Source organism: Sciurus carolinensis, chromosome 2, assembly GCF_902686445.1.
Source record: "Sciurus carolinensis chromosome 2, mSciCar1.2, whole genome shotgun sequence".
NCBI lineage: Eukaryota > Metazoa > Chordata > Mammalia > Rodentia > Sciuridae > Sciurus > Sciurus carolinensis.
In genome coordinates this window covers 99,741,342-99,765,235 of record NC_062214.1, presented here as the reverse complement: position 1 = coordinate 99,765,235, position 23,894 = coordinate 99,741,342, and the positions used below count along the sequence as shown (strand labels likewise).

The window sequence follows — 23,894 nt, the reverse complement described above, 5'->3', positions numbered from 1 at the left end:
GGTGGTTCCATTCCAAGTTTTCTAAGGAGTCTCCACACTGCTTTCCAGAGTGGCTGCACTAATTTGCAGCCCCACCAGCAATGTATGAGTGTACCTTTCTCCCCACATCCTCGCCAACACCTGTTGTTGCTTATATTCTTGATAATCGCCATTCTAATTGGGGTGAGATGGAATCTTAGGGTGGTTTTGATTTGCATTTCTCTTATTACTAGAGATGTTGAACATTTTTCCATATGTTTGTTGATTGCTTGTGGATCTTCTTCTGTGAAGTGTCTATTCATTTCCTTAGCCCATTTGTCGATTGGATTATTTGCATTCTTGGTGTAGAGTTTTTTGAGTTCTTTATAGATTCTGGAGATTAGCGCTTTATCTGAAGTATGATTGGCAAAGATTTTCTCCCACTCTGTAGGCTCTATCCTTGCATTGCTGATAGTTTCCTTTGCTGAGAGAAAGCTTTTTAGTTTGAATCTATCCCAGTTATTAATTCTTGCTTTTATTTCTTGTGTTCTTTAGTAATTTTTCTTTAGTAAGTCTTAGAAATCTGTATCTCTAAGAAAACTTATTTTTTTGGTAGTTTAATGGTCTCAGAAAATTATCCATTCATTCCCTTTAAGTTTCAGTATAAATTGTCATAAACTTAGAATGTTTCAAAATCCCTACTACATCTTTAATTATATCCTTATAATAATATTGTTGACATATGCTTTCTATCTTCTTAATCAATCTTGTTAAAGATTTTAAATTTATTAAAGTTTTAAAAAAACTGTTCTTTGTTTTGCCCATCATAATTTTACATTATTTTTTTATCTCTTTACTACCCTGATTTTTACTTTCTTTGCCTTTATACTGTGATTATGGTTTAGACTCTTGTATTGTATTTTAACTTTATCTACTTTAATTTTTTATAATATTTAAAGCATGTATTGATGGCTATTCTCTTCCTTCTGTTACATTAGCTTTAACTGACTCATACATGTATATGTGATATTCATGTTTATTTAATTTTAAATTAATTCTAAACATGATTTCTACTTGATTTTTATCTGTAAATTATCCTAAGGAACACTTATAAGTTTCCAAATATAGTTTTTAAGTATTTGGACTTGTCTTTTAATTTGCTAAACAATTGTTGATTTCTTACTTAAATGGTATTTTTGGTGTCACTTACGTGGAATGTCTTGACTTCTTTTGTGACCAGGTGCATCATTTCATTTTAGTGTTTTAGGTGAAAATCATAAATGAATTTCAGTTTGGTATTAATTCTGAAGCATACATGTACTTATGTACTTTGCACAGGCTTGAGGTTCCTATTTTTCCATTGGTAAGTATTTCCATCTATGTCCCTAGATGGATGCACAGTTTCCTTGTTTATTCTCTATTTTCATATTGCTAGTTTTTGACCTCATACATTTGCAGTGAATGTGTAACTTTCTGCTTTATCCGGAAAGTTCAAGCTTTTCTGGTTTATAGATTGTCATGTGGGTTTACCTTTAATATAAAAGTTTTTTTTGAGGAACAGTGGCACTTATACTTGTTTCCCAGTGTCTCATTCCCAGTCCTTAGCAAAGTGCCTACCTCTCAGGGGACAAGTGGATGATGAATCAATGAATGAAATGTTCCACATCCATGTAAGCAATTTTGTCTTTTTCTCTACTTTCTCTTAATTTTGAACTGATTGGGAGATAATGGAATTTTCTTTTTGGAGCTTAGATATATTTTAAATATAAAGAAAGTCTGATACCTAGCATTTGTGTGTTTTTATTATGTTATATATGAACCAGAAGGCAGAACCTTTCTCTATCATCTTATTCTGTCTTATTTTCCAGAAGACTGAAATGGATGTTTAAAAGCAGAAAATAAAATTTTCATCATGTTATATGTTATTCTCTTGCTTGAAAGCAATCTTGATTACACATTGCACTTAAGGTATAATTTAAATTCCTTAATAGGATTATGAGGACTTTCAAGTTATTTACCTTGCATTACTTATAATTCATCATTGTTGTATTCCCATGTTTTGGTTCCTAATATTCTACAGCCTTCCAAGCTTCAATGCCTTTTTAAATCCTTTTTCCTTGACCCAGAATACCTTCACAAACTGAGAAGCACCTACTCACACATCAACTCTCTCATGAATCCTTCCCAAGCCTAATGTCCTCTCTCACTGAAGAGTTAAGGGATGGTTCTCTGAGCTCTCTTGTTACTTTGTATCTTTCACAAATCCTTTTCCTATTGTATTGTCATTGTGAACTGAGCTTCATATTCTATTGTTGTTGTGAACTGAGTTTTTCAGTTTACTTCCCACCCAACCCCCAAGCCATAAGTGAGCAATCTGGTTTGTGAGATTCCACTTATATCAACATTAACCTCTCAGTACCTACCTATTGCTTCCTTAATCATGACTGAAATATGTGCCATGCCAAACTGCTTCCTCTGTTCTGGCAGCTTGTAATGAATATTGATACTTCAACAAGACAGTTGTATATGGTTTAATAAAATGATTTTCAGATTATCTAGCACACAATAGATACTCTCTGAAGGTTCAGCAACTCAATAATCCTCTGAAAAAATGAATAGTTTTTCTTTCTACTGTTTTCAGTCCCCAGGAGATGACTTTCAGATAGGTATACTGTACAAATTTTATAAGACATGTCTAATTTACATTTTGGTAAATAAAGCAAACTATGTCCACAGATAGTGAACAATATTATCATCAGTGAGACATTTAGGTCATCATTGAAGGACTTTAAAGAAAAGAAGTTAAAGGAAGTTCTTAAGCTAGATTGAAATCAAATTATTTACAAACTTAGAAATTTCTTCTGTCCAAATAGGTGTAAAATATCAAGAGATTTCTAACTTTTGTCTTAGAAGATTAAAAATTAATTATATATATTTATATCTAAAATTTAAAGATTAGATATGACTTCTTAACATTTGGTGTTAATGGATGAGTAAATACTCCTTGTTATAGTGAAACTTCACTATATATATCAAAATAAAGTCATAGAGTTGAGAGCGACGAGCTTCAGAAGCCAGTCAAATCTTGTGAATTTTCTTATAAAAGATGGAAAATTGAGGATTAGTTTTGAATTTTCTTCTCAGAGAGGCTCACTCACAAGAACTTCTGATGGATCAGGAAACACACATGTATTTATTTTAGGCAATTCTACCCTCAGGATTTAGTTATGTAAGTTCCCATGTGGCATGATTGAATAGAATAATGTTGTCACTCGGTATTTTAGCAGCTTTTAAAATTATAAATAACTAGTTTATGGAATTCAGGGGCATTAAAAATGTACAATAAAGTCCCAGGAAGGATCCAAGATGGTGGACTGGAGGGAGGCTGCATTCCTTGTCGCTCCGTAACTCCAGTTTCAAGCAGAGGATATATGTTTCTTGGTAAGGCAGTTTTTGCTGCTTATCGATCCCCTGCTGTTTACACCTTTTGTCTGCTATGATCATCTGCAGTCTGCCAGCATATCGACGCATTTTTTGAGCGCAGATTGCTCACTGTCAAGTGCCTATCATCCACCATTTGCCTGCCTCTCGCCTGTTCATCGCCTGCCTTACACCTATCCATCACCCAACCCATGAGGTTCACCTCCCAATCATGCAACAACAGTCAGCAAACTGATCACCGACCGCCAGTGGAGCACCAGCTGCCTGCTGCTGCCTGGAAGTTCACTGCTACAGTACCTGCAGGTTTGATTACACATGGCTGCCACCATTTTGAGACAACAGCCAGGCCCTGTAGGACCCCAGGCCGGACTGACTGAACTCCGTCTCCAGGATCCCTCAGCCTGACCGATCACTCCCTGCCTCAGCGGCCCTCACATCAACTGACTGCTCCCTGCCGCCAGGACTCCCAGACCAACTGATTATGCCCTATCACCGGGACCCCAGACCAACTGATTGCACCCGGCCTCCAGGATCCCACAACCACACCAAACACACCCGACCTCCAGGACCCCTGCCTGACCAACTGCATCCCACCTGCAGGACCTCCTGCTGACCACGGCCACAAACCTGAGCTGCAGATCCCCATTGACCAACACATTTTGAAGCCAGAGTGGCCATCCTGGATAATCCTGGAACCTGTAGCTCTGATCTTTAGCTGGGGCAAATCCCATCCTGAGATGCCTGCTGGAGGCTTGAAGCACATTGTCAGGGGCTATTTGGTCTAGGATTGCATAGTGTCTGAATTAGGCACTGCTAATATTGATCTCCCCTTAAAGAAAGGGTTTTGGAAACCTATAGGGCCACTAAAAGCCTATAGGGGGAAATCTGCAATACCCAAGATCTGCACTGCTAGAGGGGAAGATACATGAACAACATGAAAAAAAAAGTGAAGAAAATGATCCAAACAAATCTAGATTCTATATTAATAGAATCCAATGACAGTATGTTAGAAGAAATGTCAGAAAAGGACTTCAGATTATACATGATTAAAATGATTCGTGAAAGAAAGGATGAGTTAAGAGAGCAAATGCAGACAATGAATGATAATACCAATAAACTGAAAGAACAACTGCAGGAAGCAAAAGATCATTTCAACAAAGAGAGATTCTCAAAAAAACAAAACAAAAAAAAAAAAAAAAAACAAACAGAAATCCTTGAAATGAAGGAAACAATAAACCAAATAAAAAACTTAATGGAAAGCATCACCAAAAGACTAGACCACTTGGAAGACAGAACCTCAGACAATGAAAACAAAATATTTAATCTTGAAAATAAAGTTGCTCAAACAGAGAAGATGGTAAGAAATCATGAACAGAATCTCCAACTATGGGACATCATGAAAAGACCAAATTTAAGAATTATTGGGATTGAAGAAGGCATAGAAATGCAAACCAAAGGAATGAACAACCTATTCAATGAAATAATATCAGAAAATTTCCCAAACCTGAAGAATGAAATGGAAAATCAAATACAAGAGGCTTACAGAACACCAAATGCACAAAATCACAACAGGTCCACAACAAGGCACATTATAATGAAAATGCCTAACATACAAAATAAAGATAGGATTTTGAAGGTCGCAAGAGAAAAGCATCAGATTACATATGGGGGAGACCAATACGGATAGCAGCCAACTTTCAACCCAAGCCCTAAAAGCTAGAAGGGCCTGGAACAAGGTATTTCAAGCTCTGAAAGAACATGGTTGCCAATCAAGAATCCTATACCCAGCAAAACTAACCTTCAGATTTGAAGATGAAATAAAATCCTTCCATGATAAACAAAAGTTAAAAGAATTTACAAATAGAAAGCCTGCATTACAGAATGTTCGCAACAAAATATTCCATGAGGAGGAAATGAAAAACAACAGTGTAGGTCAGCAAAGGGAGGAACTACCTTAGAGAAAAACCACTCAAAGGAGAAACCAAGCCAACTTCAAAACCAAAAATAAGCCAAATGACTGGGAATACAAATCATATCTCAATAATAACCCTGAACGTTAATGGCCTGAACTCATCAATCAAAAGACATAGACTGGCAGAATGGATTAAAAAGAAAGACCCAACAATGTGCTGGCTACAAGAGACTCATCTCATAGAAAACGACATCCACAGACTAAAGGTGAAAGGATGGGAAAAAACCAATCATGCACATGGACTCAGTAAAAAAGCAGGGGTTTCCATCCTTATATCAGATAAAGTGGACTTCAAGTCAAAGTTAGTCAGAAGGGATAAAGAAGGACATTTCATACTGTTTAAGGGAACCATAAATCAGGAAGATGTAACGATAGTAAATATTTATGCCCCAAACAATGGTGCATTCCTGTACATCAAACAAATCCTTCTCAATTTCAGGAAACACATAACCCACAACACAGTAACTCTGGGTGACTTTAACTCACCACTGTCACCACTAGATAGATCTTCCAAACAAAATCCAACCAAAGAAACCATAGAACTCAATAACACAATCAATAACCTAAGCTTAATAGACATATATAGAGTACTCCATCCATCAATGAGCAAATTCACTTTCTTCTCAGCAGCACATAGAACTTTCTCAAAAATAGACCATATGTTATGCCACAAAGCAGCCCTTAGGAAGTGCAAAAAAAATAGAGATACTGCCTTGTGTTCTATCAGATTATAATGGACTGAGAATAGAAATCAATGACAAAATAAAAAAACAGAAATTACTCCAAAACCTGGAGACTAAATAATATGCTATTGAATGAAACATGGACAACAAAAAACATCAGGGAGAGATAAAAAATTCTTAGTGATCAATGAGAATGACGATACAACATATCAAAATCTCTGGGACACTATGAAAGTGGTATTAAGAGGAAAATTCATTGCATGGAGCGCATTCCAGAAAAGAATGAAAAGTCAACAACTAAATGACCTAACATTACAGCTCAAAGCCCTGGAAAAAGAAGAACAGAATAACAGCAAAAGTGGTAGAAGACAGGAAATAATTAAAATCAGAGCTGAAATCAATGAAATTGAAACAAAAGAAACAATTCAAAAAATTGACAAAACAAAAAGTTGGTTCTTTGAGAAAGTAAACAAAGTAGACAAACCCTTAGCCAAACTAACAAAGAGGAGAAAGAAAACTCAAATTACTAAAATTTGTGATGAAAAAGGAAATATCATGATAGACACCACTGAGATACAGAACATAATGAGAAGCTACTTTGAAAATCTGTATTCCAACAAAATAGAAACTACTGAAGACATTGACAAATTTCTAGAGACATATGCTCCTCCCAAACTGAACCAGGAGGACATACACAATATAACAGATCAATATCAAGCAATGAAATAGAAGAAGCCATTAAAAATCTACCATCCAAGAAAAGCCCAGGACCAGACGAATTCTCAGCCGAGTTCTACAAGACCTTCAAAGAAGAACTCATTCCAATACTTCTCAAAGTATTCCAGGATATAGAAAAGGAGGGTACCCTACCAAACTCATTCTATGAAGCCAATATCACCCTCATACCCAAACCAGGCAAAGACACATCAAGGAGAGAAAATTTTAGACCAATATCCTTGATGAATATAGATGCAAAGATCCTTAACAAAATATTGGCAAACCGTATCCAAAAACATATTAAGAAAATTGTGCACCACGATCAAGTGGAGTTCATCCCTGGAATGCAAGGATGGTTTAACATTGTAAATCAATAAACGTAATCCATCATGTCAATAGACTTAAGGATAAGAATCATATGGTTATTTCAATTGATGCAGAAAAAGTGTTCGACAAAATACAACACACTTTCATGCTCAAAACTCTAGAAAAAATAAGGATAGTAGGAACATACCTAAACACTGTAAAGTCTATTTATGCTAAGCTCATGGCCAACATCATTCTTAATGGAGAAAAACTGAAATCATTCCCTTTAAAAATGGGAACAAAACAGGGATGTCCTCTTTCACCACTTCTATTCAACATTGTCCTTGAAACTCTAGCCAGAGCAATTAGACAGACTAAAGAAATTAAAGGGATACGAATAGGAAAAGAGGAACTTAAGCTGCCACTATTTGCTGATGACATGATTCTATATTTAGAGGATCCAAAAACCTCCTCCAGAAAACTTCTAGACCTCATCGATGAATTCAACAAAATAGCAGGCTTTAAAATCAAAATGCATATATCTAAAACATTTTTATACGCAAGCGATGAAACAGCTGAAAGGGAAATGAGGAAAACAACTCCATTTACAATAGCCTCAAAAAAATAAAATACTTGGGAATCAATCTAACCAAAGAGGTGAAAGATCTCTCCAATGAAAACTATAAAACATTGAAGAAAGAAATTGAGGAAGACCTTAGAAGATGGAAAGATGTCCCATGTTCTTGAATAGGTAGAATTAATATTGTCAAAATGGCCATACTACCAAAAGTGCTATACAGATTCAATGCAATTCCAATTAAAATCCCAATGGTGTACCTTACCGAAATAGAGCAAGCAATCATGAAATTCATCTGGAAGAATAAGAAACCCAGAATAGCTAATGCAATCCTTAGCAAGAAGAATGAACAGGGGTATCGCAATACCAGAACTTCAACTATACTACAAAGCAATAGTAACAAAAATGGCATGGTATTGGCACCAAAATAGACAGGTAGATCAATGGTACAGAATAGAGGGCACATACACAAACCCAAATAAATACAATTTTCTAACACTAGACAAAGGTGCCAAAAATATGCAATGGAGAAAAGATAGCCTCTTCAACAAATGGTGCTGGGAAAACTGGAAATCCATATGCAACAGAATGAAACTAAACCCCTATCTCTCACCCTGCACAAAAATCAACTCACAATGGATCAAGGACCTTGAAATCAGACCAGAGACCCTGCATCTTATAGAAAAAAACGTAGGTCCAAATCTTCAACTTGTTGGCTTAGGATCAGATTTCCTTAACAGGACTCCCATAGCACAAGAAATAAAAGCAAGAATCAATAAGTGGGATAGATTCAAACTAAATAGCTTTCTCTCAGCTAAGGAAACATTAGCAATGCGAAGAGAGAGCCTACAGAGTGGGAGAATATCTTTGCCACTCATACTTCAGATAGAGCACTAATTTCCAGAATATATAAAGAACTCAAAAAACTCTACACCAAGAATACAAATAACCCAATCAACAAATGGGTTAAGGATATGAACAGATGCTTCACAGAAGAAGATCTACAAGCAATCAACAAACATATGAAAAAATGTTCACCATCTTTAGTAATAAGAGAAATGCAAATCAAAACTACACTAAGATTCCATCTCACCCCAATTAGAATGGCGATTATCAAGAATACAAGCAACAATAGGTGTTGGAGAGGATGTGGGGAAAAAGGTACACTCATACATTGCTGGTGGGGATGCAAATTAGTGCAGTCACTCTGGAAAGCAGTGTGGAGATTCCTTAGAAAACTTGCAATGGACCCACCATTTGACCTAGCTATCCCACTCTCAGTCTATACCCAAAGGACTTAAAATCAGCATACTACAGATATACAGCCACATCAATGTTCATAGCTGCTCAGTTCACATTAGTCAGACTGTGGAACCAACCTAGATGTCCTTCAATTGACGAATGGATAAAGAAACTGTGATATATATACACACACACACACACACACACACACACAATGGTATATTACTCTGCTATAAAGAATAATAAAATTTTGGCATTTGTATGCAAATGGATGAAATTGGAGAATATCATGCTAAGTGTGATAAGCCAATCTCAAAAATCCCAAGGACGAATGATCTCACTTACAAGCGGATGATGACACATAATGGGGGGTGGGAAGGGGGCAAGAATGGAGGAAGGAGGGACTGTAGAGAGGGCAAAGAGTGGTGGGAGGGGTGGAATGGAAGGAAACAATAACAGAATGAATGAGACATCATTACCCTATGTAAATGTATGATTACGCAAATGGTATGTTGTTACTCCATGTACAAACAGAAACAATATGTATCCCATTTGTTTACAATAAAAATAAATTTTAAAAAAAATGTACAATAACTGGGACCTTACTTTAATTCCTTTTATAGAAATAAAAAGAATAAAGTGGGTGAATACATCACTTTCTGGCATTAATGACATTAAGTCAATGAGCTCACCATGTTGAGATGATATGATTTTCAGGACAAAGATAACAGGGTGCAGCATTAAGGAGATTTTAGTATAAAATTACAGAAGTTTAACTGCAATTTAATTAAACAAAACAATTTTAGGTAGAATTAAAGGTAACAAAGCTTTTGTATATTAGTACTTCTGAAGAAATATTCAGGACTTTGCCTATTGTATCAACTTTATTTTAAGTTTTTTCCTCAGAATAATTTGCATATGATTGATATATAAAATTTGTATATATTCAGGGTCTTAAAACATATTGACTTGATATATATATATATATATATATATATATATATATATATATATATATAGTGGAGTGATTGCCATAATAAAATTAAATTAACACATCCATCAGCACACTGAGTTACCATTTTTTGTGTGTGGTGAGAACATAGAAGAGAACATAGAACATATTGTCTTAGGAAATTTCAAGAAAACATTATGGTATTATTAACTGTAGTAGTAACCATGCTCTACATTAGTTCTCCAAAACTTGTTCATTTAATAAATGAAAGTTTGTACACTTTGATCCAAAACTCCCCACTTTTCCCACCTCCCAACACTGGGAAACAACCACTCTAAGTTCAACTGTTTTCTTTAGATTTCCCATGTAAGTGAGATTGTATTTAATTTGTCTTTAATTGTCTGGAATACTTAAAAAAATTTTTTTTGACATAATTCTTTTTGTTTATTTACTTATTTATTTAAACATTTTAAAATCAACATGTGTTAATTCTACATATGAATGGAGTTCAGTGTGATATTCTTTTCCATGCAGGTAGCATCCACCAATCAAATTCAATCCTTCCTTTTCTCATCCAACTCCTACATACCCTTCTCAATCTCTTGTACTCACTCTTCTACTTTTTGGTCAGCTTGTTTTAGCTTCCACATTAAAAGAAAACGTGGTACTTGTTCTTCTGTGTCTGCCAAATTTAACTTAACATAATGTCCTCCAGTACCATTTGTTTTGCTGCAAATGACAGGATTTCATTTTCTAGATAGTTCAATAATACTCCATTGAGTATATGTTTTCTTTATTCATTCACCTATTGATGGATCCCTAGGTTGATTTCTTATCTTAGCTCTTGTTAATAGTGTCACAATAAACATGGGCTGCAAGTGTTTCTTTGTTATGCTGGTTTCTTTTCCTTTGGATCTCTATGCCCAGAAATGGTGTAATTCAATATTATGGTAAATCTATTTTTAATTTTTTTGAGGAAGCTCTGTTTTGTTCTCTATAATGGCTGTACTAGTTTATATTTCTCTAACAGTGTAGAAGTTTCTTTTTCTCCACATCATTGTCAGTATTTATTTATATATGTATTTGTTTTGATAATAGCCATTCTAACTGGAGTAAGATGGAATCTTGTAGTTGTGGTTTGTTTTTCCCTGATGTCTAATTATTTTGAAGACTTTTTTCATATATTCATCAGTCATTTGTATTTCTTCTTTTGAAAAATGTCTATTCAGATCATTTGTTAAGTTTTTTTGAGTTCTTTATATATGTGTGGAAATTAACCCTCTGTAAGATGATCAGCTGGAAAATATTTTCTCCTGTTCTAAAGGCTGTATCTTTAACTTGCTAATTGTTTTCCTTTGCTGTGCAGAAGTTCTTTAGTTTGAGGTAATCCATTTTTCTGTATTTGCTTTTGTTTCCTGTGGTCCTATATAAAATTATGACCTGTACCAATGGTTTGAAATATTTTCCTTGTATTTTCTTTTAGTAGTTTCAAAGTTTCTGGTCTCACATTTAGATCTATGTTCCATCTTGGATTGAGTTTTGTACAGGGTGAGAGATAGGGATCAAGTTTCAGTCTTCTACATTCAGTTTTTCCTGCACCATTTGCTGAAGAGGTTATCCAGTTATGTTTTTGGCACCTTTGTTGAGAATCAGTTGGCTGTAGATGTGTATTTATTTTTGGGATTTCTGCTCTGTTCCATTGATCTATATTTTTCTTTTTATGTTAATACCAGGTTGTTTTGCTTACTGTAGATTTTTAGTATGTTGCAAAGTCAGATATTGTGATGCCTCCAGCTTTGTTATTTTTGCTCAAAATTGTTTTGGCTGTTTGGGATCTTTTGTGTTTTCAGTGTGAATTTTAGGATTGCTGTTTTCCAGCTCTGTGAAGAATGTCATCATTATTTTGGTGTTAATTGCACTGAATCTACAGATCTCTTTAACAATATTAATTCTCCTAAATCTAAGTATGAACATGGGGAATCTACCCATCTTTCTGTGTCTTCTTCAATTCCTCTCATCAATGTTTTTGTAATTTTAGTTGTGGAAGTCTTTCATGTCCTTGGTTAAGTTTATTCATATTTTGTGGCCATTGTTTTCATGATTTCTTTATCAGCACATTTGTTGTTGGTATATAGAAATGGTACTGATTTGGGTATGTTTGTTTTGTTCCCTGCTACCTTATGAAGTTTATCAGTTTTCCTGGTCTTTTGGTGGAATTGTTGGAAATTTCTATGTACAGGATAATATCTACAAACAGAAATAATTTGATTTTCTCTCTTCCTATTTCCATGTCTTTTATTTCTTTCTCTTGCCTAATGCCTCTGGCTAAAATTTCTAGTACTACATCATTTAAGAGGGGTGAGAGTAGACACACTTCTCTTTTTCCTGTTCTTAGAGGAAATGCTTTCAGTTTTTCCCCATTCAGTATGATGCTGTCTATAGGTTTGTCATATATAGTCTTTATTATGTTGAGATACAATCCTATACCTAATTTGTTCACAGTTTTTATTATGAAGGGATGTTGAATTTTATCAAATTATTTTTCTGCATCTATTAAGATGTTCACATGATTCTTCGCCCTTCATTTTATTGATGTGATATATGATGTTTGTTTATTTGCACATGCTGAACCATCCCTGCATCCCTAAATAAAACCAATTTGACTCTGCTGAGTGATATTTTTTATTTGCTATTGAATTCAGTTTGCCAGTATTTTGTTGAATAGTTCTGTATCCATGTTCATCAGGGATATTGGTGCATAGTTTTCTTTTGTAATTATTGTTATATCCTTCATTGAATTTGGCAACAGAGTAATGCTGGCTTCATATGAGTTTGGAAGTACTCCCTACCTGTAAATTCTTTGGAATAGTTTGAGAAGAATTGACATTAATTATTCTTTGAAGTTTTAGTAAAATTTAGCAGTGAAACCATCCAGCCATGGGCTTTATTTGTTTGGAAACTTTTTGTTATTGATTTAATTTCATTACTTGGTATTGGTGTATTGGATTTTTTTTTATGTCTTCAGGGCTCATTTTCCATAGGTCCTACATGTCCAAGATCCTTCCATGTTTTCAAGATTTTTCCAATTTGTTACCATATTGTTTTTTATAATAATCTCTAATGAACATGTGTATTTCTGTGATATCAGTTGTAATATCACCAGCGGATATCTTTTCCTTGGTTCTTGTCTTCTTGAAAGAGGGATGTCAGTTGAGAACACAGAAAGAAAAAGCATAAAGAATTTATTTAGTGAAATGAATGTACACTCCGGAAAAACCTGGTGTGGCCTGTCCCAAAAGAGGCAGTGCCAAGGGAATTTACACATGGCAGGATTTTATGTGGTCTGGAAACCTCCCTCCTCATGTATTATGTACTTGGTTTCCCACACTGACTTAATATACTGCTCTACACATGCTCCAAAACTGGGAAGTCCCTTAAACTGGTTACACCCATTGCTTTTCAGTTTTAGGAAGGTAATATGTGACCAAGTAGGAGTCAGATTTATGAATTTTTTTTTTTTTTTTTTTTTGCTTTTGTCACCTAAGAGGGAGGGATCTTTTGTCATTTAAGATTGAGTGAGCCCTATTCTCACTCCCACCACCCCTTTACCCATATCTACCCACCTGCTCTAACATTAATGACTCCTTTTTCACCTTGAATTTTATTTGAAACATCTCTCTTTTTATCTTCATTAGTGGTTTGTGCATTTTGTTTGTCTTTTCAAAAAAACAAATCATTCTTTCACTGATCTTTACAAAATTTTTTTTGTCTCTTATTTCTTTCCTTCTGTTAATTTTGGGCCTGTTTTTTCTTGCTTTTCTAAATCCCTGAGATGCAGTCTTAGGTTGTTTTCTTAAATTTTTCTTTTTTATTTTAAGTAATCAGTCACATTGCTATAACTTCCCTCTCAGTACTTCTTTTGTAGTATTTCATCAGTTTTGGTGTTGTGTTTGCATTTTCATTTGTTTCAATCATTTTTTAAAAATTTCCCTTTTGATTTTCTTGGATGACTCGTTATTTCAGCAGTGTTATTTGTCTCCATATCTTCATATAATTTCTAAAATTTCTTTTGATTTTTCTAATTTTATTCCATTGTTTTCAGGAAGAATATAGGATATGACTTCAGGGTTTTTTATTATTTCTTTCTTTTTTTGTTGTCATTGTTAAACCTTCTTTTGTAGTCTAATATATGATCAATTCTAGAGAAAGTTCTATGTATTGGTGAAAAGAATTTGTAATTTGTAGCTGTTGGATGGAATTGTCTGCATTTGCCTGTTAAGTCCATTTGATCTGTAGTATGGTTTTATTTTCATATTTCTTTGTTGAATATTTTAATATGCATAATATGTCCACTGAGAGTAGACCAGTAATTATACACTATTGTATTGTAATTTATCTCTCCCTTTTGGTCTAATAGTGTTTGTTCTATAAAATTGGGTGTTCTGACATTTGGGATACATAGATTTTAAATCCTTATACCTTTTCATTGAATTGATCCCTTGATCATTATAAAGTGACTGTCTTTTTTTACTATTTTTCTCTTAAAGGTTCTGTTTTCAATATGAATACAGATACTCCTGCTCATTTTAGATTTCCATTTCTTGGAATGTCAATTTCCATCCATTTATTTCCAGTCTGTTTGTGTGTTTACTGGTGATATGAGTTTCTTGTAGGCAGTATATTGTTAGTTTCTATTTTTTATCCTTTCATTTGGTTTTTACCTTTAAATTAAGGAATTTAGGTTATTCACATTCAAGGTTATAATGGTAGGTAAATACACATTTCTGCCCTTTAAATTTCATTTTCTGGTTGTTTTGAATATTCTTTGTTTTTTTTTCCTTTCTCCCTTATTCCTCTTTTTGATTTGATGGTTTACTATACTGATAAGAATTGATTCTTTTCTGTTTCTCTTTTATATATCTGTTCTTCGAGTGAGATTTACATTTCACGTACTTTACCAATGGTAGTTAACTGTCTCACTTCTGGATATAGATGCCGTAAGCATCTTTTATAAGGCTGCTGATGTATTCTTAATGTAGGACTTTAGCACTATAAATTTACCTCTTAGAACGGCTTTTGTAGAATCTTACAAGTTTTGATATGTTACTTTTCTACTTTTTTTTTTGTCTCAAGATACTTTTTGATTTTCCTTCTGATTTTTTCTTTGACACATTGGTCGTTTTAGGAGTACACTGTTTAATTTCCACATAGTTTTAAATTTTCTAAATTTCTCCCTGTTACTACTGATTTCTGGTTTCATACTTTGTAGTCAGAGAAGATACTTAATATAATTCAATCTTTAGATTTGTTAAGTTCTTTTTGTGTGTGTGTGGACCAATATAATCTATCTTGGAGAATGTTCCATGTGTACTTGAGAAATATATGTATTATATTGCTGCTGGATGAAATATGTTGTCATTTTTATGTTTTTAAATAATGTTACAAAATGCAAAAGACAATAGAAATGAATATTTTATCCTACTACTGAAGATGAACAATTGTTGACATTCTGGTAATGCTCATTTCAAACTTTTATCTATGTAAAATTTTTGTTTCATGTAGATAAAACAAAATTATTTTTATAATTATAATATTACTTCTTTAAGTTTTATTTTATGTGCTATAAACATTCCTTACATTTAATATAGTCTTTTGATGCATTGGTCTTAATGGCCACAAATTATTGATTAAGATCGGGGATCATAATTTTCAACCTATACTTCATGTGTGTTTATCCAATTTTTTTTTGCTGTAATTAATGAAGCAGTGGCTCATCTTTGCCATGAATTATTTTTTGATATTCAAAGTTGCATTAGTTTATAAAGGCTACCATAACATCATAACATAGTGCCAAACTCTGAGTGGCTTAGAATGGTGAAAATTTATTTTCTCAGAGTTCTGGAGGTCAGAAGCCTAATATCAAGATGTTGGCAGAGCCATACCCTGAGGCAGTAGGAAATAACCTGCCTAGAACTCTCTCCAAGTTTCTACTGTTTTTTTGGTTTGTGGCAACATAACTCCAAGCTTTTCATGATGTTATTTCTGTGTATACATCTTTCTTCATATTTTCCCTTTTAATAAGAATACTATTTTCATTGGATTAAGAGTCTACACTTCTTGAATACTGCCTCATTTTAATTAATCACACCTATAATGATCCAATTTGCAAACAAGGCCACTTCCTAAGATATTAGAGGTTAGGACTTCAATGCATTAATTTTGGGAAGACACAAATTAACCCATAACAAAAATAATTTCCTTAACATCAATGTTCAAAACATCACTAAAATTTTGAAACTTCAGTTACAATTTTCACTCTTTTCAACTATTCATGATAGAGTTTGATTTATGATAACCTCAACAGCCTTAGTAATTATTTTACGATTAAAATTAATGTATTTGTTCTTTGTTAATTTTATAATAATGATTAGGCATAGTTTTAATAAGTTGAATAATTTTTTACACTTAATTACCATTGTTGCATTTTAATCTGTAAATTATCTATTATCTTTAAATTTGAAGATTTGTTCTCATTCATAGGTTTAATTAATATTCCCTTCTCTTCATTTAATTTTTCTTTAGTTATTGTACATTTAATTTTTAATACACATGGAGCTTTGTGGACTATATATGAAATGAGTATGCAGACGGATATTATAGATACTCAACTGGTTGTCAAAGCACCATTCACTGACTAGTGGTTCTCTGTGTCTCTGATAAAAAGATGTCCTTTCTTAGTGGTTAAATTCTTAAGTTTATAGTATATTAGTTTCATTTATGTCTCACTCATATTCTCTCTACTATTTTTCTGGGACCATAGTCCTCATAATGCTCCCTTTTATAAGTCGCAGATGTTTCACTTATATGTAATCCAGTTATACTTGAAATTAGCATAATTTCAAGTTGCAATGACTGCCATTAGTATTCTGATTATTAAACCTATTGGGTAACAGTCTATCCTCCCTATGTAGGAAAATGAAATAATATTTTCCTTTATTCATATTTTTAGATAGTCCATAAATTTGTTCATTATTAAATTTGTTCATTAAATTGTCAGGAAACATTTTTGGTCATCTACTGTATTACAGGAATGTGGTAGAAATTTTTTAAGTGAGATTAAAAACCTACTAATATTGAGGAGCTCAGATTCTAGGATTGTGGATGAGGAAACTGGCAGAGATGAAGATTAGCAGAGAGGAATGCTCAGTGTGAAGGGCTCTGTACAAGGACCATGAATCCTTGATAAATGACCAGTTTCCAGGAGAGGGGCTTATGAGTTAGGTGACTTTTAGAGGCTCACAGTCAGTTTGCAAGGTGGGAAGGGGAACAACTGTTACAGAGTATGGAAACAGCAAATGCAGAATACATTTTAAAAAATGTGGCACAGAACTAATTTAATTCTGACTCGAGTTTAGGATGTGAAAAAAGAATGAGCCATGAGCCTATAGTACCCCTGGATCTGATTTTCTTTCATGAGGGCATTGAATATCATTGGTGGGCTATAAAAAGGGGAGCAACTGATCATGTCTATATTTCAGAACATTGTAGGGGTAGAATATAACTGGGAGATAAGAAAGAAGTCACAGTGAATAAAAAGGGTCCATTGATAATAAATGTGTTGATTGAATGAATGGAACAGTGAATGAATCAATGTATTGACAGATTAAGCAGCTTAATAATAATTGATGAAGTTCGTAAAATTACTTTTCTTTTATTCAGTGGAATGATTGAGATAGAAGATAAATACCTACAGGAAATAATGAATACAAATTACCCCTACAAAATATTAAATATTTGAAATAAGATCTTATTTCATTGTTTTAAAAATAGTTATTGCATTAACAATATAAGAAATAATATTTTATATTGGAAATAATATTTTATTGTTATAAAATATATTACTAAATTGATTATATTATTATTATTATTTTATTTATAATAAAATATTTGCTTTGTTAGCTATTTTATTAGCCCTTACAGTATTCCAGGTGATTTTGATTTTGTTTTCTGTATGTAAAATTATCATTACTGAAAATAGCAACTTTGTATTTTGACTTCTAATATTTATGTTCTCCCTTTCTGTTCATGATTAAATATATTGGTCAGAACTTCCAGATATACATTAAATTATGTAGTGGAATGTTTAGCTTTGTCCTTGATATAGAAATGTGCTAATATGTCACACTTAAGTTGGGGACAATGAAATTAAGATTTTTTAAACATATTAAATTTAAGGCAGACCCATTCAAATCCATTTTAAAGAGGTTTTTAATAATTCTTTGAAGGCTTGAAATTTTATCAAATGACTTTTTAGTACCTATTAAAATTCAGGTATATATTTTCTGACCAATTGATGTGTGACCAATTGATATGTCATATTAAATTGGTCATTTCATGATTTTAAATCATCCCTATGGTAAAATCTTCTTGGATATAGCCTATTATTCTTCCAAAATAATAGAGAATTTTATTTGCTATATTTTATATAGTATTTAAAATATTTATGTCCGTAAATAAGATCCATCTTTTATTACTTTATAATACATCTTTCCATGTTTTATATTTAAAGATTAAATTTGAGATATTGTAAAATATGTACAAAGATGTTAAGTTATGAAACTCAATCATTCTATACCTAGTGATGGGTCATCGTTGAGCTACATGACAACGCATAAATTATCATGCTGAGGCTCATCTCTATTTTAAAAAAAGGGAGGGGTTAGACTGAATTCCAAGTCACTCCAACTCTAGTTTCTTGCTTATTTGTATCTCTAGAGATGTCCTTTCAGCAGTAAACTAATAAGCAAAGCTGAAAACATTTAAGAACAATAGTCCTATGTAAGGTGAAAATATTCCTGTTTAAAGTAAAAATAAACCATGTCTTATGACCTGGAAGATTTAGACTGGAGTTTGAAAACAGCCACAATAACAACCACCACCACTACAAGCACATAGCAGTCCATTGTCCATCCACCTGGGCCCATACACACTCAAAACTGAAAACTATTGTACCTATGGTTTATCCGAAATTGCATTGTGAGACTGTGGGCCAACCACCCCTTGCTGGTTTGTGCAAATCACATAAAGCATTGGATCTAAAAAGCACCAAGTAGAGCCTTAGGAGACCTGGCTTCCTGTCTCAGTTCTGCCATTTACTAACTTTGTGATTTTAATCAAGGCACATAATGCTTTTAGTCATCAGTATTTGTAAGATGAAATCATTTAAATTATTTTTAGTTTTAGTTCTAGATAAGGAACCATAAATAAGTAATCTTTTAATAAATTAGTTTTATAGACAGCTGAGATATACTTTAAAAAAATATTGTTAGTTGATCTTCTCAACAGAGTTGTGAGGTAATTAGGGGAAATCTTTCTGACTTTATTTCAGAGATGAGTGTAGACTCTAGAGAATTTGGTAGTTTGCCCGGTGTGCTCAGTAAGTGGCAGAGCCCCAGCTGGAGCCCAGGACTTCTGGTTCTGCAACTGTCCTTTTTTTAATATGATACATTTTCATTCATTAAATCCAGCAATACTTTTCAAGCATTCTCTCACATTTCTCCAGCTCTTTAAACTATGAGGACTTACTCTCCCTGTACCCTTGGGGTTTAGCCTTGAAACAGTTCACTTATGATTTTTAACAATGTAACAATAACACTTTGTTCATGTATATGTTTAAATGGTTTCTTGAAAAGTAATCCATCTAACATTTATCCCTTCTTTTCCTGATTCTCTTTCAGATAGCAGTTCTGTGGATGAAAAGGTTTTAAATCATACTTTTTCTTCCCTCCTGAGGGATCTGTCTTTTGTACATGTTTGTTTGTTTACATATTAGATCTGTTTGGTTTCTCTGTTTTAGTTGTGAAATGTGCATGTCACCCCAGCTTTCCATTCTTTGGTTGTCCTTTAAGTGTGCCCTAATCTGTTGCATTTATGAAGAGGTTACACATTGCCAGCTGCGCTTACTTTAGCTTACCTTGCCAACCCTAGGGGTCTGCTTCGGTCAAACACAGCATCTGTTCTTAAGTCTGGCTAAGTCATGACCTTCCTGACTGATTCATGAACTTCACTGCACATACCAAGTTTTAAGGGCAATGGTATTTGGAATATGATGTATTATCCTGGACTCTGCCAGTGCTTTTTTTTTAAATGCTGACAGCTAATTTCAAAACCTCCACTCACAAAACACAGCTTTGACTTGGAGCTGACCCTGCTTAGCATCTGTCCATACTAGGTGTTACATGTGTAGTGCAGTTGACCTGTGTCCCAATTTCACTTACATATGCTACGGTATGCTAAAATACTATTTGTTTTGTTTTGTTTTTTCTTATTCTTCATTTAAGGCTCGAATAGTAAGTGGCAATGATTTGGATGCTTCCAAATTCTCTGCACTCCAGGTGTTTGGTGGGTAAGTAGTTCATAATCTTTCTAATTCATTCTGTTCATCCATAGCACTTGACTGTGCTTCTAGCACACACTTTGAATCCAAAGTATTGCATGATGGTATAGTTAACCTCATTGTTGCTTTATTTTTTTCATAATAAAGTAGCTTTTATACTGTTTTCTTAAAAAGTAATAAGACATATGCTCATGACAAAAGGTTCTAACTTGAATGTGTATGTATATAATATATATATATAATATATATGTAAACAGATATATATATACACATATGCATATATATGTGTATGCACATGAAGAAGATTGAAATAATCTAACCAGTTAGCTTTTAACATTATTCCATATACAAATGCAACCACACAATTTTACATAATTAAATTTATACTAACACAATGCTGTTTTGATTTGATTATTTGCACTTAGTGATATATGTATGTACATCTTTCTGTCAATAACTCAATGAATGTAATCTATATTGTTTTTCATACTTGCATAGTATTACATTTAATGGATATATCAAAATATGTAACATTTAGTCACAAAAATAATATATGAATTGTATTCTCCATGTGAAATGTTGAAACAAGAAGCATCCTCTATAAGGCCTAAAATTACAGACTGGTATCACTTTGGCATGTATGTTCATAAGGCCTCTTTCTGTGTGCTTGCATTCATACCTATGTTCATATAAAATCAATAGTTTTGTGATCTCTGTGCATTTTAGCATAAATTAGTCTAAATTGCTTTCTATATGCAAATAAGTAAGCACTAACAATGCAGATCTTATACCAGCAATTGTAACTGTTTCATATATAATAACTCATTTGATCCTCATAATGGCCTGTGAGGTAAGTACTATTTTGACATTCATTTTACAAATGAGAAAATCAATGCACAGAGCACTTAGAAAATTCTCCCTTAATACAGCTAGTAAGTGGCAAAGTCAATAATTCAGCTCAGATAATCTAATTCAAAGTCTATTATCTTAATTGCTGTACTATATTGCTTTTGCAACTTGCAGTTTTCTTTTTTCTTTACTTTTTTGTTTAACACTGTGCCTTTCAAAAACTTTCTCTTCATTATATCTAAGTAATCCAAGTGTTTCACAATACTTATGCAACATTTATTAGTAAATGATTTCTAGGTGCCATTATTGTAAATACTATAGTAAACCCTGTGGTAGTTTTTTAAAGACATGATTTGTGGACTAAAGTTTATACATAGCTTATATATCTGTATGTATATCAATAGAGAGATAAAGACCTATATTAGGTGATATGAGAGTATTGAAATTTGAATATATTTGTCTGATATAAGTAGAAACAGGTTATATACTTTGGGGTATTTTGGCAAAAAGTTTTACAATTCCGTCTTATGATACTCTCATACTTTTAAAATTAATCTTTTGTTAAATATATCCATATGTTCCTTATTTTAAATGAAACATTGGTAAGATTTAAAGCTTCAAATTTAAAACTCCTGAAAAATTATACACATGCACATAACTTTTATTCTTATTTCCCAAATAGAAGGGATTAAGAGGTAATTCTGTTATGATTTTAATGTCAATATCCTTAAATATGTGAAGAATTCCTCTCATTTCTATTATAATGTCATAGTGATTTAAATAGCTATAAAAACAGACATGTTGAAAAATCACTATGAATTATCCACAAAAAATTATGTGATAAATCAACTATTTTTACACTACCCCACACATACTCTTTCAGTTTACTAAGAATGATAACTCAAAACATTGAATAAGATGGCTATCTTAGAAAATAATTGAGTTGATTTCCAATTTAATTATGAAGAAATGTTGAGACATAGTTTCATGATGTTGGAGCTTTATCTGAGTTTATGATCTTATAGACCCTTCATCTTCTACCATAGCATCCATCACTTTGAAACAACTTGATTTTCTAACTCATGTCTAAATATGAACCTTTATCATTGCTAAAGCAACAGATTTAATCTACATCCATGTGTTTCTCAAATGCGCTCTGAGTAACCTTCTAGCTGAACATGGGTCATTTTTGTATTTCCAATAGATACTTTCCACATCCTTCTTTTTTTCCAGAAAATGCCTATTTAAAAGGACTCTCCCAGGGATTTTGGAATTGTGATTGCATGAGAAGGGGATAATTTTCAGTCTTAGAGAATTTGTCATAATACATATGCTTTGACATTGGAGGCTTCATGCACAGAACAAAATGACGTGAGACCTGGAGAAAATGTGAGAGAAGAGTGAGATTGGGGTTGAATCAAAGAGACAGGCCGTGGGTAATCAGGTTCTGGGGTTAAAAAAAAAAATAGTGAGTTACATTTATAATACTGACTCCAATCTGGTAGACAGACCTTCTTTACATGCAGCTTGCACATTGTTTTTGTTCATTTATTTGTTTCTTGACCTTCCTGGTAGGTGTCACTAATTTTTTCCTGTCTTTTCTATGCCTTCTCCCATCCCTTTCTACTCTCATCTATATCCTGGGGAACCTGTTTCACATGCTGAATTTATGACATGATTTCACTCTCATTTCATCTTTGGAGGGGTTTAGCAGGTACCTGTAATAGGTCCCCTCCCCACTCCTACATTCACACCTACAGTGCCAAGGGACATCAAGGGGTCAGCCAAAAGCAGACACCCATAGAAAGAAACATGAATATCTGGTTTCAGCTGAACTACAATAATTATTGCTCCAGGAAATAGAATGTAAACAAAACATAGGACACTCTTCATCAGAATTCAGGATAACCATGTGCCATGTAGTTCCCTCAGAACTGAGTCCTTAGTTTCCTGACTAGCTCAGATGGAACTGGAGGGATATTGTATGGCTGTTCCATCCCTGGTCTCCCTTGAGGGATAGACAGGACTCAGATTCTGCTCTGGAGATAGGCAGGTGCTTGGAATGCTCTTTGTGGCACAGTCACTGTTGTATATTTTTAGTTATTTTAAAGCAACTTAATGGAGAGGGGTATTATTCTGGGTTCCAAGTAGTTGTCAGTTCTTCACCAGAAGGGGACCACACTCCTCTGCAACCACTCGGTCCTCTTTGGCTACCTCTACCTTCCTCCAAGACAAAGCAAGGCCTGTTTTTGGCTTCACATTTAATTTTTCTTCATTACTTTCTTTTTGTGCCTAATTTACTAAAATATTGCTGCATAACTTGTTCTCATAAACTACAAAAATTTACTAAATCATTAAAATAGATTTGCAAAGCCAATCTTAAATGGGGCGAGGGATGGCCCTGAGTGTGGAATGGAAAAGGGAAAGATGATTTGGAACAAATAAAACAAATACACTAAGGTGTGTTTTGCTATTGTTTTAGGGTTAGAGAGGTATGTGTTGAAATGTCCCTGTTGGTTAGTCCCCAAATGGAGTTTCTGACATGTTTGATTCTTTAAAAGAGATTAGTAGCCACTGTAGGTCCTCTTTGGAAAACCCATATACAACTCCTGTGGTTTGTTTGTTTGTTTGTTTTGTTTTTGGTGTCAGTGTGGAGATAGTTGACAAGATTATTGTAACATATCTCCTTTGTATCTTCCTTTTATGATTGCTACTGACTCATGTCTTTTTGGGAGAAGGGTTAAAGGAGATTTGAAATAAAAATGCTCAGTAATTTTCTTAAAAACAGATAATTTGTCATT

The 23,894-nt window shown here is 33.5% G+C and overlaps 1 protein-coding gene across 1 annotated transcript in view; it reads left to right on the top strand.

Moving 5' to 3' along the window:
* Window positions 1–23,894, top strand: part of Unc13c (unc-13 homolog C) — a 613,741-nt gene that overhangs the window by 165,471 nt on the left and 424,376 nt on the right. The window contains 2 exon segments of the mRNA XM_047537684.1: window positions 19,586–19,608; window positions 20,189–20,253. Coding sequence (XP_047393640.1) covers window positions 19,586–19,608; window positions 20,189–20,253 — 88 coding nt within the window.